Genomic DNA, 12385 nt, shown 5'->3' on the forward strand with positions numbered 1-12385 from the left:
TATTGATTTCATGTCTTGCGAATTTGCTAAATTCATTGATTAGCTCTAGTAATTTTCTGATAGTATCTTTAGGGTTTTCTATGTATAGCATCATGTCATCTGTAAACAGTGAGAGCTTTACTACTTCTTTTCTGATCTGGATTCTTTTTATTTCTTTTTCTTCTGCTGTAACTAGGACTTCCAAAACTATGTTGAATAATAATGTTGAGAGTAGACACCCTGTCTTGTTCCTGATCTTAGGAGGAATGCTTTCAGTTTTTCACAATTGAGAATAATGTTTGCTATGGGCTTATCATATATGGCCTTTTCTATGTTGAGTAAATGGCACTTCTATGGCCATTTTTTGACGAGTTTTAATCATAAATGGGTGTTGAATTTTGTCAAAGGCTTTTTTCTGCATCTATTGAGATTACCATATGGTTTTTATCTTTCAGTGTGTTAATATGGTGTATCATATTGATTGATTTGCATATACTGAAGAATTGTTGCATCCCTGGGATAAACCCAACTTGATCACAACATATGAACTTTTTAATATGTTGTTTAATTATGTTGAATTTTGTTGAGGATTTTTGCATATATGTTTGTCAGTGATATTGGCCTGTAGTGTTCTTTTTTGGTGTTGTCTTCGTCTGGTTTTGGTATCAGGGTGATGGTGGCTGTGTAGAATGAGTTTGGAAGTAGTCCTTCCTCTGCAATTTTTTGGAAGAGTTTTAGAAGGATGGGCATTAGCTTTACTCTAAATGCTCGACAGAATTCACCTGTGAAGTCATCTCGTCCTGGGCTTTCGTTTTTGAGGAGATTTCTGATTACAGTTTTTATTTCAGTGCTTGTAATTAGGTTGTTCATAATTTCTATTTCTTCCTGGTTCAGTCTTGGAAAATTGAACTTTTCTAAGAATCTGTCCATTTCTTCCAGGTTATCCATTTTATTGCCACATCAGTTCAGTTCAGTCACTCAGTCGTGTCCAACTCTTTGTGACCCCATGAACCACAGCACACCAAGCCTCCCTGTCCATCACCAACTCCTGGAGTCCACCCAAACCCATGTCCATTGAGTCAGTGATGCCATCCAACCATCTCATCCTTTGTTGTCCCCTTCTCCTCCTGCCTTCAATCTTTCCCAGCATCAGGGTCTTTTCAAATGAGTCAGCTCTTTGCATCAGGTGGCCGAAATATTGGAGTTTCAGCTTCAACATCAGTCCTTCCAATGAACACCCAGGACTGATCTTCTTTAGGATGGACTGGTTGGATCTCCTTGCAGTCCAAGGGACTCTCAAGAGTCTTCTCCAACACCACAGTTCAAAAGCATCAATTCTTTGGCGCTCAGCTTTCTTTATAGTCCAACTCTCACATAGCCTTGACTAGATGGACCTTTGTTGGCAAAGTAATATCTCTGGTTTTTAATATGCTGTCGAGGTTGGTTGTAACTTTCCTCCCAAGGAGTAAGTGTCTTTTAATTTCATTGCTGCAATCACCATCTGCAGTGATTTTGGAGCCCCCCAAAATAAAGTCAGCCACTGTTTCCACTGTTTCCCCATCTATTTGTCATGAAGTGATGGGACTGGATGCCATGATCTTAGTTTTCTGAATGTTGAGCTTTAAGCCAACTTTTTCACTCTCCTTCATCAAGAGGCTCTTTTCTTCCTCTTCACTTTCTGCCATAAGGGTGGTGTCATCTGCGTATCTGAGGTTATTGATATTTCTCCCGGCAATCTTGATTCCAGCTTATGTTTCTTCCAGTCCAGTGTTTCTCATGATGTACTCTGCATATAAGTTAAATAAGCAGGGTGACAACATACAGCCTTGACGTACTCCTTTTCCTATTTGGAACCAGTCTGTTGTTCCATGTCCAGTTCTAACTGTTGCTTCCTGACCTGCATACAGGTTTCTCAAGAGGCAGGTCAGGTGGTCTAGTATGCCCATCTCTTAAAGAATTTTCCCAAGTTTATTGTGCTCCATACAGTCAAAGGCTTTGGCATAGTCAATAAAGCAGAAATACATGTTTTTCTGGAACTCTCTTGCTTTTCTGATGATCTAGCGGATGTTCGCAATTTGATTTCTGGTTCCTCTGCCTTTTCTAAAACCAGCTTGAACATCTGGAAGTTCACAGTTCACGTATTGCCATATAGTTGTTCATAGTAGTCTCTTACCATCCTTTGTATTTCTGCATTGTCTGTTGTAACCTCTCCTTTTTCATTTCTAATTTTGTTGATTTGATTCTTTTCTCTCTTTTTTCCTTGATGAGTCTGGCTAAAGGTTTGTCAATTTTGTTTATCTTCTCAAAGAGCCAAATTTTAGTTTTATTCATCTTTACTATTGTTTCTTTCATTTCTTTTTCATTCACTTCTGTTCTGATCTTTATGATTTCTTTCCTTCTGCTAATTTTGGGATTTTTAAGTTCTTCTTTTTCCAGCTGTTTTAGTTGTAAAATACTCCCATTTCTTAAAGCGATCTGTAAGTTAATGTGTTGTTTTTTTTTTTCTTTTTTTTGCTTCCCCACTTGGCAGGCAGCCTTCAGTTACCCAACCAGAAATCAAACTTGTGCCCCCTGCAATGAAAGCCTTCAGTCCTAAACACTGAACTGGCAGGGAATTCCCTGGAAGTGGATGTTAAAATCCAAAGAAATTTTTCAATCAAGTATTGATTTATGAATTATACCTCCTCAATAAACTAGAAGGCAAATAGAGAGGCTACAATCAAAAGCACCAGAGGAAAGTGGTGCTATGAAAACAATTCATTTGTGTTTGGCATAGTGAAGATTCACTGCCAATTTGTAACAGTATGAATTCAATAACTTTTCAAAGCCAAAAATGAGGTTTGGACCTGAGCAGCTTTCCCAAGTAGCTTTTGCTGAGGACTAGTAGCTAATATAACATAAAAAAGCTGTTAGAGGTGGTAAAGAGATGCAATGTATAGGAACTAAAATATGACCTATCACTTGTTTTGCTAAAAGAAAAAAAAGGGCACTGAGCTGAAGGCAAGATATTTTGCTTCATTTATTTACTCTTTCTTGAGATAACTTCATAAAAAGGAGATGGGGTTTATATTTTTGATGCTTAACTTCAACCATCTATAAATGACAGTATTACTTGTCCTACTCATCTCATGATGACAGAAGGATAAGTGAAATAAGAGCTGCTAAATCATTGTTCAAAATGTAAAGAGACAGCAATGTAAGACATAATTATATTTTTAAAATTTGTAAGCAATTTTTAATGAAGTCATTTTAATGATGCCAGTCCCACTGGCCAAGTACACATTATTGATGAAGTAACTTAGTGATATTTTCTCAGCCCTTTATGGAATTATATTTATAAAAAATATGAATATTTGCTTACCTGACAGTTCCTACTCATTTGGTTTCATTTTTATAACCTAATACTTATAATAAATCCAATATAAATCCACTTAAAAAGTGAAAATTTGGAACATTATTTCATAAAATCACTAAAATCTCTGTCATTATATATCAAGCATATCTCAGTATTACTGAAAAGAGTTTTCAGTTTTATTTTTATTTAAAAAAATATTTATTCTTATTTTATTTATTTGGCTGCACCAGATCTTAGCTGCAGCATGCAGAATCTTTAGTTGCACATGTGGGATCCCTGACCAGGGACTGAACCTGGGCCCCCTGAATTGCAAGCATGGAGTCTTAGCCATTGGATCACCAGGGAAGTCTCAGAGTTTTCGGTTTTAAATATAAATTATTATTAAATAGAAATAATTATCATATATAAATATTAATATATATAATATTTATATATTAAAATTTTAACTATTAAGAAGTTTCATAAAATAAATGAACTTCCAATTATTTTATCTTTCTTTTTTAAAATTATTTTTTAGTTGAAGGATAAACGCTTTACAGAATTGTGTTGGTTTCTGCCAAACAGCAATATGATGAATGTCCCATTACTGACAGACAAACTAAAAAGTAAAAAACATTAATGGTTTCAAACAAAAGCAATAACCATATTCTCGTCCCATTAGACATCTCAACTTACCTCATCTCCCTTCAAAACTTCAGTGCCGTCAAATTCACGGGTCTGATTTGTCTTCACTGACACTTCTCTCTCTAGGTTGGCTAACTTTTCCTTTGCTTCCTGAAGTTCTTCAGCTTTGGCTTCTTTTTTACGAGAAATGATAGATGCCTAATTGAGCATTAAATAAGAATGTAAAATGAGACAATCAACTTTGTATTATTTTCTGAAATTATGTATTTTTTAGATTTTACTGACTGAGCTAAATTTTCAATATCAGGTTGACTTCTCCTGACAATACCCTTTGCCCTACCACCTGCTATCATGAGTTTGATATTTAGTATAAGTATGCTATATATATATATACACACACACACATATATACACATATCCCCTTCATAGATCACTGCCTTGTCATGGCGGAGAGGCTGGCATAACTCTGAATCTATCAGCCATGCCGTGCAGGGCCACCCAAGATGGGCAGATCTTAGCAGAGTTCTGACAAAACATGATACACTGGAGAAGGGAATGGCAAACCATTCCAGTATACTTGCCGTGAGAACCTCATGAACTGTATAAAAGGCAAAAAAGATATGACACCAAAAGATATTTCCCTTGGGTCTGAAGGTGTCCAATATGCTACTGGGGAATGGAGAAGAATTACCAATAGACCTAGAATGAATGAAGAGGCTGGGCCAAGGCAGATACAACACTCAGTTGTGGATGTGCCTGCTGATGAAAGTAAAATCCGATGCTGCAAAGAACAGTACTGTATAGGAACTTGGAATGTTAGGTCCATTAATCAAGGAAAATTGGATGTGGTCAAGCAGGAGATGGTAAGAATAAAAATTGACATCCTAGGAATCAGTGAACTAAAACTGACAGGAATGGGCGAATTTAATTCAGATGACCATTTTATCTACTACTGTGGGAAAGAATCCCATAGAAGAAATGGAGTAGCCCATATAAATGCCGAAAGAGTCAAAAATACGGTACTTGGGTGCGACATCGAAAATGACAGAATGATCTGTTTGTTTCCAAGGCAAGCCATTTAATATCACAGTAATCCAAGTCTATGCTCCTACCACCAATGCTGAAGAAACTGAAGTTAATCAGCTCTATGAAGGCCTGGAAGACCTCCTAGAACTAACACCTAAAAAAGATATTCTATTCATCATTAGGGATTGGAATGTAAAAGTAACAAGTCAAGATAAACCTGGAGTAACAGGCAAGTTTGGCCTTGGAGAACAAAATGAAGCAGGGCAAAGGTTAACGAATTCTGCCAAGAGAATGTACAAGTCATAGTAAATGACTTGTTGTCTTTCAACAACACAAAAGACAACTTTACACATGGACACCACGAAATGGTCAATACCCAAATCAAATTGATTACATTCTTTGTAGACAAAGATGTAGGAGAAGCTGCATACAATCAACAAAAACAAGACCTGGAGCTGACTGTGGCTCAGATCATGAGCTTCTCACAGCAAATTCAGACTTAAACTAAAGAAAGCTGGGAAAAACACTAGGCCAGCCAAGTATGACTTAAATTCATATGAATTCACAGTAGAGGTAACCAACAGATTCAAGGGGCTAGATCTAGCTAACGATGTGCCTGAAGAACGATGGACAGAGGTCTGTAATATTGTACGGGAGGCGGCAAACAAAACCATCCCAAAGAAAAAGAAAAGAAGGCAAAGTGGTTATCTGAAGAGGCTTTACAAATAGTGGAAGAATGAAGAGAAGTGAAAAAGCAAGGGAGAGAGGGAAAGGTACATTCAATTAAATGCATAGTTCCAAAAAATAGCTAGAAGAGCCAAGAAGGCCTTCTTCGATGAACAATGCTTAATAATAGAAGGAAACAAAAAAAGGGAAAGACTAGAGATCTCATCAGGAAAATTGGAAACATCAAGGAAGAATTCCACCCAAAGATGGGCACAATAAAGGGTAAAAATGGTAGAGACCAAGTAGATGCTGAAGAGATCAAGAAGAGATGAAAAGAATCCACTGAAGAACTGTATAAAAAAGATCTTAATGAACTGGGTTACTATGATGGTGTGGTTAGTCACCCAGAGTCAGACATTCTGGAGTGTGAAGTCAAGTGGACCTTAAGAAGCACTGCTGTTAATAAAGCGAGTGGATGCAATGAAATTCCAGCAGAACTATTCAAATCCCTAAAGGATGATGCCATCAAGGTTTTACATTCACTGCAGAGCAATGCCTGCCAATATAGCTGCTGCCACTCCCTAAGGACAAAGGGATGGGAAAATGTAGGATGCTGGCCCCAGATAGCTGTGTTAGTTGCTCAGTTGTGTCTGACTCTTGGTGACCCTATGGACTGTAGCCCACGGTGCTCATCTGTCCATGGAATTCATCAGGCAAGAATACTGAAGTGGGTTGCCATTCCATTTTCCAGGGGATCTTCCTGACCCAAGGATTGAGTCTGGGTCTCCTGCACTGCAGGCAGATTCTTTACCATCTGAGCCACCAGGGAAGTCCTTGGCACTCATTATGTCAGCAAATCTGGAAGACCCAGCAGGAGCCACAGGACTGGAAAAGGTCAATCCTCTCACCCCAATTCTCAAGAAGGGTAGTACCAAAGAATGCGCTAACCATCACACAATTGCACTCATTTCCCATGCTAGTAAGGTCATGCTTAAAACCTTGCATGCTAGGCTTCAGCATTATGTGAACCAAGAACTTCCAGATGTCCAAGCTGGGTTTAGAAAAGGAAGAGGAGCTAAAGATCAAATTCAGTGGATTATAGGAAAAGCAAGGGAATTTCAGAAAAACATCTCTATTTCACTGACTTCGCTAAAGACTTTGACTATGTAGATCATGACAAACTGTGGAAAGTTCTTAGAGAGATGGGAATACCAGACCATCTCACTTGTCTCTTGAGAAATCTGTATGCGGATCAAGAAGCAACAGTTAGAATCCTGTATGAAATAACTGATTGGTTCAAGATTGAGAAAGGAGTACAACAGGGCTGTCTGCCGTCACCTTGTTTGTTTAATCTATATGCTGAGCACATCACAAGAAATGCTGGGCTCGATGAGTTACAAGCTGGAATCAAGATAGGCAGGAGAAACATCAATAACCTCAGATATGTGGATGATACCACTTTAATGGCAGAAAGCAAAGAGGAACCAAAGAGCTTCTTGATGAGGGTGAAGGAGGAAAATGAATGAGCCAGTTTAAGACTAAATATTAAAAAAACTAAGATCATGGTATCCAGCCCCATTACTACATGGCAAATTAGAAGGGGAAAAGGTGGAAGTAGTGACAGATTTCCTCTTCTTGGGCTCCAAAATAATGCAGATGGTGTCTGCAGCCATGAAATCAGAAGACAAGTGCTTCTTGGCAGGAAAGCAATGACAAACCTAGAGAGACTGTTGAAAAGCAGAGACATCACTCTGCCAACAAAGGTCCATATAGTCAAGGCTATGGTCTTCCCAGTGGTCACGTTTGGTTGTGAGAGCTGAAATGTAAAGAAGACAGAATGCCAAAGAACTATGATGCCTTCGGACTATGGTGCTAGAGAAGACTCCTGAAAATCCCTTGGATAGCAAAACCAAACCAGTGAAGCTTAAGGGAGATCAACTCTGAATATTCACTGAAAGGACTGATGTTGAAGCTGAAGCTCCAGTATTTTGGTCATCTGATGCGCACAGATGACTCATTGGAAGCCTCTGATGCTGGGAAAGATTGAGGGCAGAAGAAGAGGGCATCAGAGGATAAGATGGCTGGACAGCATCACCGATGCAATGAACATGAATTTGGGCAAACTCTGGGAGATGCTGAGGGACAGGGAGGCCTGGCATGCTACAGTCTATGGGGTCACAAAGAGTCAGACATAACTGGGTGACTATATAGAACAGACTTGTGGACTCTGGGAGAAGGCAAGGGTGGGATGTTTCAAGAGAACAGCATTGAAACATGTATATTATCTAGGGTGAAACAGATCACCAGCCCAGATTGGGTGCATGAGACAGGTGCTCGGGCCTGGTGCACTGGGAAGACCCAGAAGGATCGGGTGGAGAGGGAGGTGGGAGGGGGGACTGGGATGGGGAATACATGTAAATCCATGGCTGATTCATTTCAATGTATGACAAAAACTACTGTAATGATGTAAAGTAATTAGCCTATTAAAAAAAATAATAATAAAATAAAAAAAAATAACTGGGTGACTAAACAACAATAATAATATACACATACATGTATATTTATATATGTATCAGGCTGCACCACATGGCTTGTGGGATCTTATCTTCCCTACCAGGGGTTGAACCTGGGCCCCAGCAGTGAAAGCACCAAGTCCTAACCACCCCACCCCCCAACCAGGGAATCCCCTGCAATGTGCATTAAATAGCAACCTTAAAACATTTTGGAAGGCAAAATATAGGATATATCAGCAGAGAAACAGAAATGCAATAGTAGTAAAAATATTAAAAATTTGTCAACTAACACTGAAATGCCAATGAAAATATCTTCTAGGTAAACCCAGAAGCTAATACTAAGTCTGCTGTTTTTCTGCATGGTTGGTTTCCTTTCACAGGAAAAAAACAAGAATGCTTTATTCCCAAAACTACAATACAGATCATCCTATCTAAATTCAATATCCATACTTTTAAAATAAAATGTTAAAACACTTATTATATTTGGGGCATTCTAATAAATAAAATGCAGATTGAAAATTATACACCTGATTCACCAGAATTATACAAATGTTTACACAACCCAGATGGCTGCTCTTAGTCACAAATGCAGCATTTATGGATAATGTAGCATTAGCAACTTGTTGGGGATTTCTTTAAATGAACCATGACTGTACCAGGTTAAGAAAGACATTAGCCAAACTGTCTTCTCCAGTGAAATAGTACAAATATTTTTATCAAACAAATTTTATAAGAGAGGGAAATCTTTAGTGCAAACCCTTTAAACAATTCTCCCTGTTTAAAAAATGAAAATACACGTGATATGAGAATATAGATGCTCAACCTTGCTTATAGTAAGATTATGTGAAAAGATGATCAACCTTGTTTATAGTAAGATAAATAAACATTAAAACTATCATAAAATACCATTTCTTATCTACAAGGATAGCAAAAATCTAAAAGTTTGACAACATACTCTACTGGTGAGGCTGTAAGGAAATAGGTGCTCTCATATACTACCATAGGAATGTAAAATGCTAAAACCCCTATGAAGAGAAATTTGGCAATATCTAGCAAACTTACATACACATTTACTGTTTGATATAGCAATCTCACTTCTGAGACTATATCCCAAAGACACACTGACAAAAAATGCAAAGACATAAACGAAAAGCTATTTATTGATGTATGATTTGCAATAGCACAAGAATGGCAACAACCCAAATGTTCATCAACTGGGGATTGGCTGACTAAACTGTGATATACCCACTCAATGGAGTATGTCTGTGAACAGAAATAAGCATATCCACTACAGTGGATACAAAAAAGACAGATAATAACAAGTGTTGGTACAAATGTGGAGAAATCAGAACCTTCACACACTGTTGGTGGCAATGCAAAGTGGTACAGCTTCTTTGGAAAGTAGTCTGGCATTTCCTCAAAATGTTACATACAGAATTATCATTGAACCAACAATTGCACTCATACAAGTATACTCATGAGAAATGAAAATTTATTTTCAAACAAAAACTTGTATAAGAATATTCCTACCAGCATTATTTATAACAGCCAAAAAAGTAGGGACAACCCCAAACGCTCATTAACTGGCAAACAGAAAAACAAAAGGTGATATACCTGTATAATGGAATATTATTCAGTAATAAAAAGGTTTAAGCATGTAGAAATACATGCTAACAACAAGAAGTCAAAGTGTCAGTCACTCAGTCATGTCCGACTCTTTGGAACCCTATGGACTGTAGCCTGCCATGCTCCTCTGTCCATGGAATTCTCCAGGCAAGAATACAGGAGTGGGTTGCCATTCCCTTCCCCAGAGGCTCTTCCTGACCCAGAGATCGAACCCTGGCCTCCTACATAGAAGGAAATTCTTTACTGCCTGAGTCACCATACATGAAGGAACTTTAAAAACAGTATGCTAAATATAAGAAGCCAGCCACGAAGGACAACATATGATATGATTCCATTTATATGAAATGTCCATGACAGGGAAATTTACAGAACTAGTTTGGTCATTTGTAGCTGACTGGGGCTGAGGATCTGGGGGGAAATGGGAAGTGACTGCTAATGGGCTCAGGGTTTCTTTTTTGGCATGATAAAAATGTTCTAAAATTGATTAATGGCTGTACAGCTCTGATACTAAATATAATTGAATTTACAGCTTAATGGGTGAATTGTATGGTATGTGAATTATATCTCAATAAATTATATCTCAATAAAGTTATAAAGGAATAAAGATTATTCTACTATTCAACAGCATATATTGAGAAAAAAAGCAGTACGAACAAAAGTGTGTATAATATGCTCTTCTTTCTCTAAGGATGGAAATATATGAATATATGTATATATAATATTATTTTTAGTGTAATAATAAACTTGTGTGTAACATATGGACTAAAGCAAATGATGAATTATGTTGATGCCATTAGGGGATTTTGTTCTCAGGAGAATAGACAACCCTGCACTTTCAAGACACAGATTCCAGTGTCTAGTCATAGGTCAATTTAAAAGGATGAAGAATATCCACCATTGGTCACACTACAGGAGGCCAGGGACAATCATATTAAAGTGGGTGGGGCTTTTCCATCCAGAACAAACAAGTGGGAAGTGGGGTTTACTGTGGGATCTCATAAACCACAGAGAAATTAACCTAATCATCCTGGCTCTTTTCCACACTCTATCCTGCAGGACAAACATCCTCTAAGCAGTCAGCGAAAGAGTGCTTGGAAAAGAGTCATAATAATTACCCAATATTTTATGGATAGAGCTTTATATGCTCTTCTACATATTTCTTTTACTCTAAAGTTGTTCTCTGAGGAACCGATGTCTTATTCCAATCATGAGCCGTGCTTCTCTGCTCTGATATGAGGCCATCTACTCAGCAGGAATGAATATTGTGAATTTAGTCTTATTCAGAGAAGCTATATCAAAAAGACTGCTTGCCATAAATAACTGAGCAAGACTGTTTTGCTATAAACAAATATTGGTCAGAATGGCCCTGTCTGACAGCAAAGTAAAGATAAAAAAGAAGCTGGCCTAACTTCAACTCCTCTACACTCCAGGGAACGGCAAAATACCAACTGGAAAGTATTCTTGAAAAAAACACAACCTGTTCAAGTTTCTAGTTCTATTATATAGGAAATACAGGACACAGAAGAACATTTTAAAAGGACACCATTCAGTTGTAATCAACAAAACATCAACTATGGGAAATGCCATAGGAAAAATAAATTTCTTCAATAAAAAACTACAAAAAAATTATTAAATAAATGGATAAATAAGGAAGAGAGTCTATAGATTAAGAGAGATTTAAACATCAAACAAATGCAATGTATAAATCCTGTATGGATCCTAATTAAAACAAAGCAACTAAAAAAAAAAAACAAAAAGAGACAAGGAAATCTGAACATTGATTGGATATTTTCCAGTATTAAGGAAATATTAAAAATTTTAAATATGGTATGTTGTTAAGCTTTTTAAAAGCTTTTATTTTTTAGAGATACATTCTGAAATATTTACATGTGAAATAATATGAAATCTTAAATTTACTTCAAATAATCCAGATGCGGCTGGGGGCTACAGATGAAATAAGAATGGCCATGATAGCTATAGCTGAAGGACACACAAGGATTTATTTGGACTATTTTCTCTACCTTTGTATATGGTCAAATTTTTCCATTATAAAAAGGTTTTAAAAAATTCTAGCATCCTTGAATAATGCTTTATTATGTAGCTCAGTATTTTCAAATTGGCTGTCACTTGAATCTTCTGTCTAGCAATACCTAACAACATATATATCCTCACGATTTAATAGTTCTGTATAAAATGATAAATGCCTTGGCCCTAAAATTTAATTTATGCTGTATTTTTTCAAGCTAACTTTAAACCTGAAAAAGTATATTGCCTTTAGTTCATTAGGACTTCCCTTGTGGCTCAAGCAGTAAAGAATCTGCCTACATTGTAGGAGACACCTAGGTTCGATCCCTGGATCTGGAAGATCCCTGGAGAAGGGCATGGCTACTCACTCCAGTATTCTTGACTGGAGAATTCCATGGACAGAAGAGCCTGGCAGGCTACAGTCCATGGGATCGTAGAGTAGGACACTACTGAGCGACTAACACTTTGACTTTAGTTCATTAAAGATTAGAAATATTTATTTCTGTCACTTGAGGTAAGCATTCACATAAAAAATCAAATTTCACACTCACAGATATAAACACAAAGAGAA

The 12385-nt window shown here is 37.3% G+C and overlaps 1 protein-coding gene across 5 annotated transcripts in view; it reads right to left on the reverse strand.

The window, feature by feature from the left end:
- IFT81 (intraflagellar transport 81) overlaps positions 1 to 12385 on the reverse strand; it is a 219202-nt gene that overhangs the window by 65810 nt on the left and 141007 nt on the right. For all 5 annotated transcript variants that reach the window (XM_070475213.1, XM_070475214.1, XM_020882549.2 and 2 more), the window contains one exon: positions 4010 to 4156. In XM_070475213.1, the coding sequence (XP_070331314.1) occupies positions 4010 to 4156 (147 nt within the window). The remainder of the gene's footprint in view (positions 1 to 4009; positions 4157 to 12385) is intronic.

The sequence above is a fragment of the Odocoileus virginianus genome, chromosome 12, assembly GCF_023699985.2.
Source record: "Odocoileus virginianus isolate 20LAN1187 ecotype Illinois chromosome 12, Ovbor_1.2, whole genome shotgun sequence".
Classification (NCBI taxonomy): domain Eukaryota; kingdom Metazoa; phylum Chordata; class Mammalia; order Artiodactyla; family Cervidae; genus Odocoileus; species Odocoileus virginianus.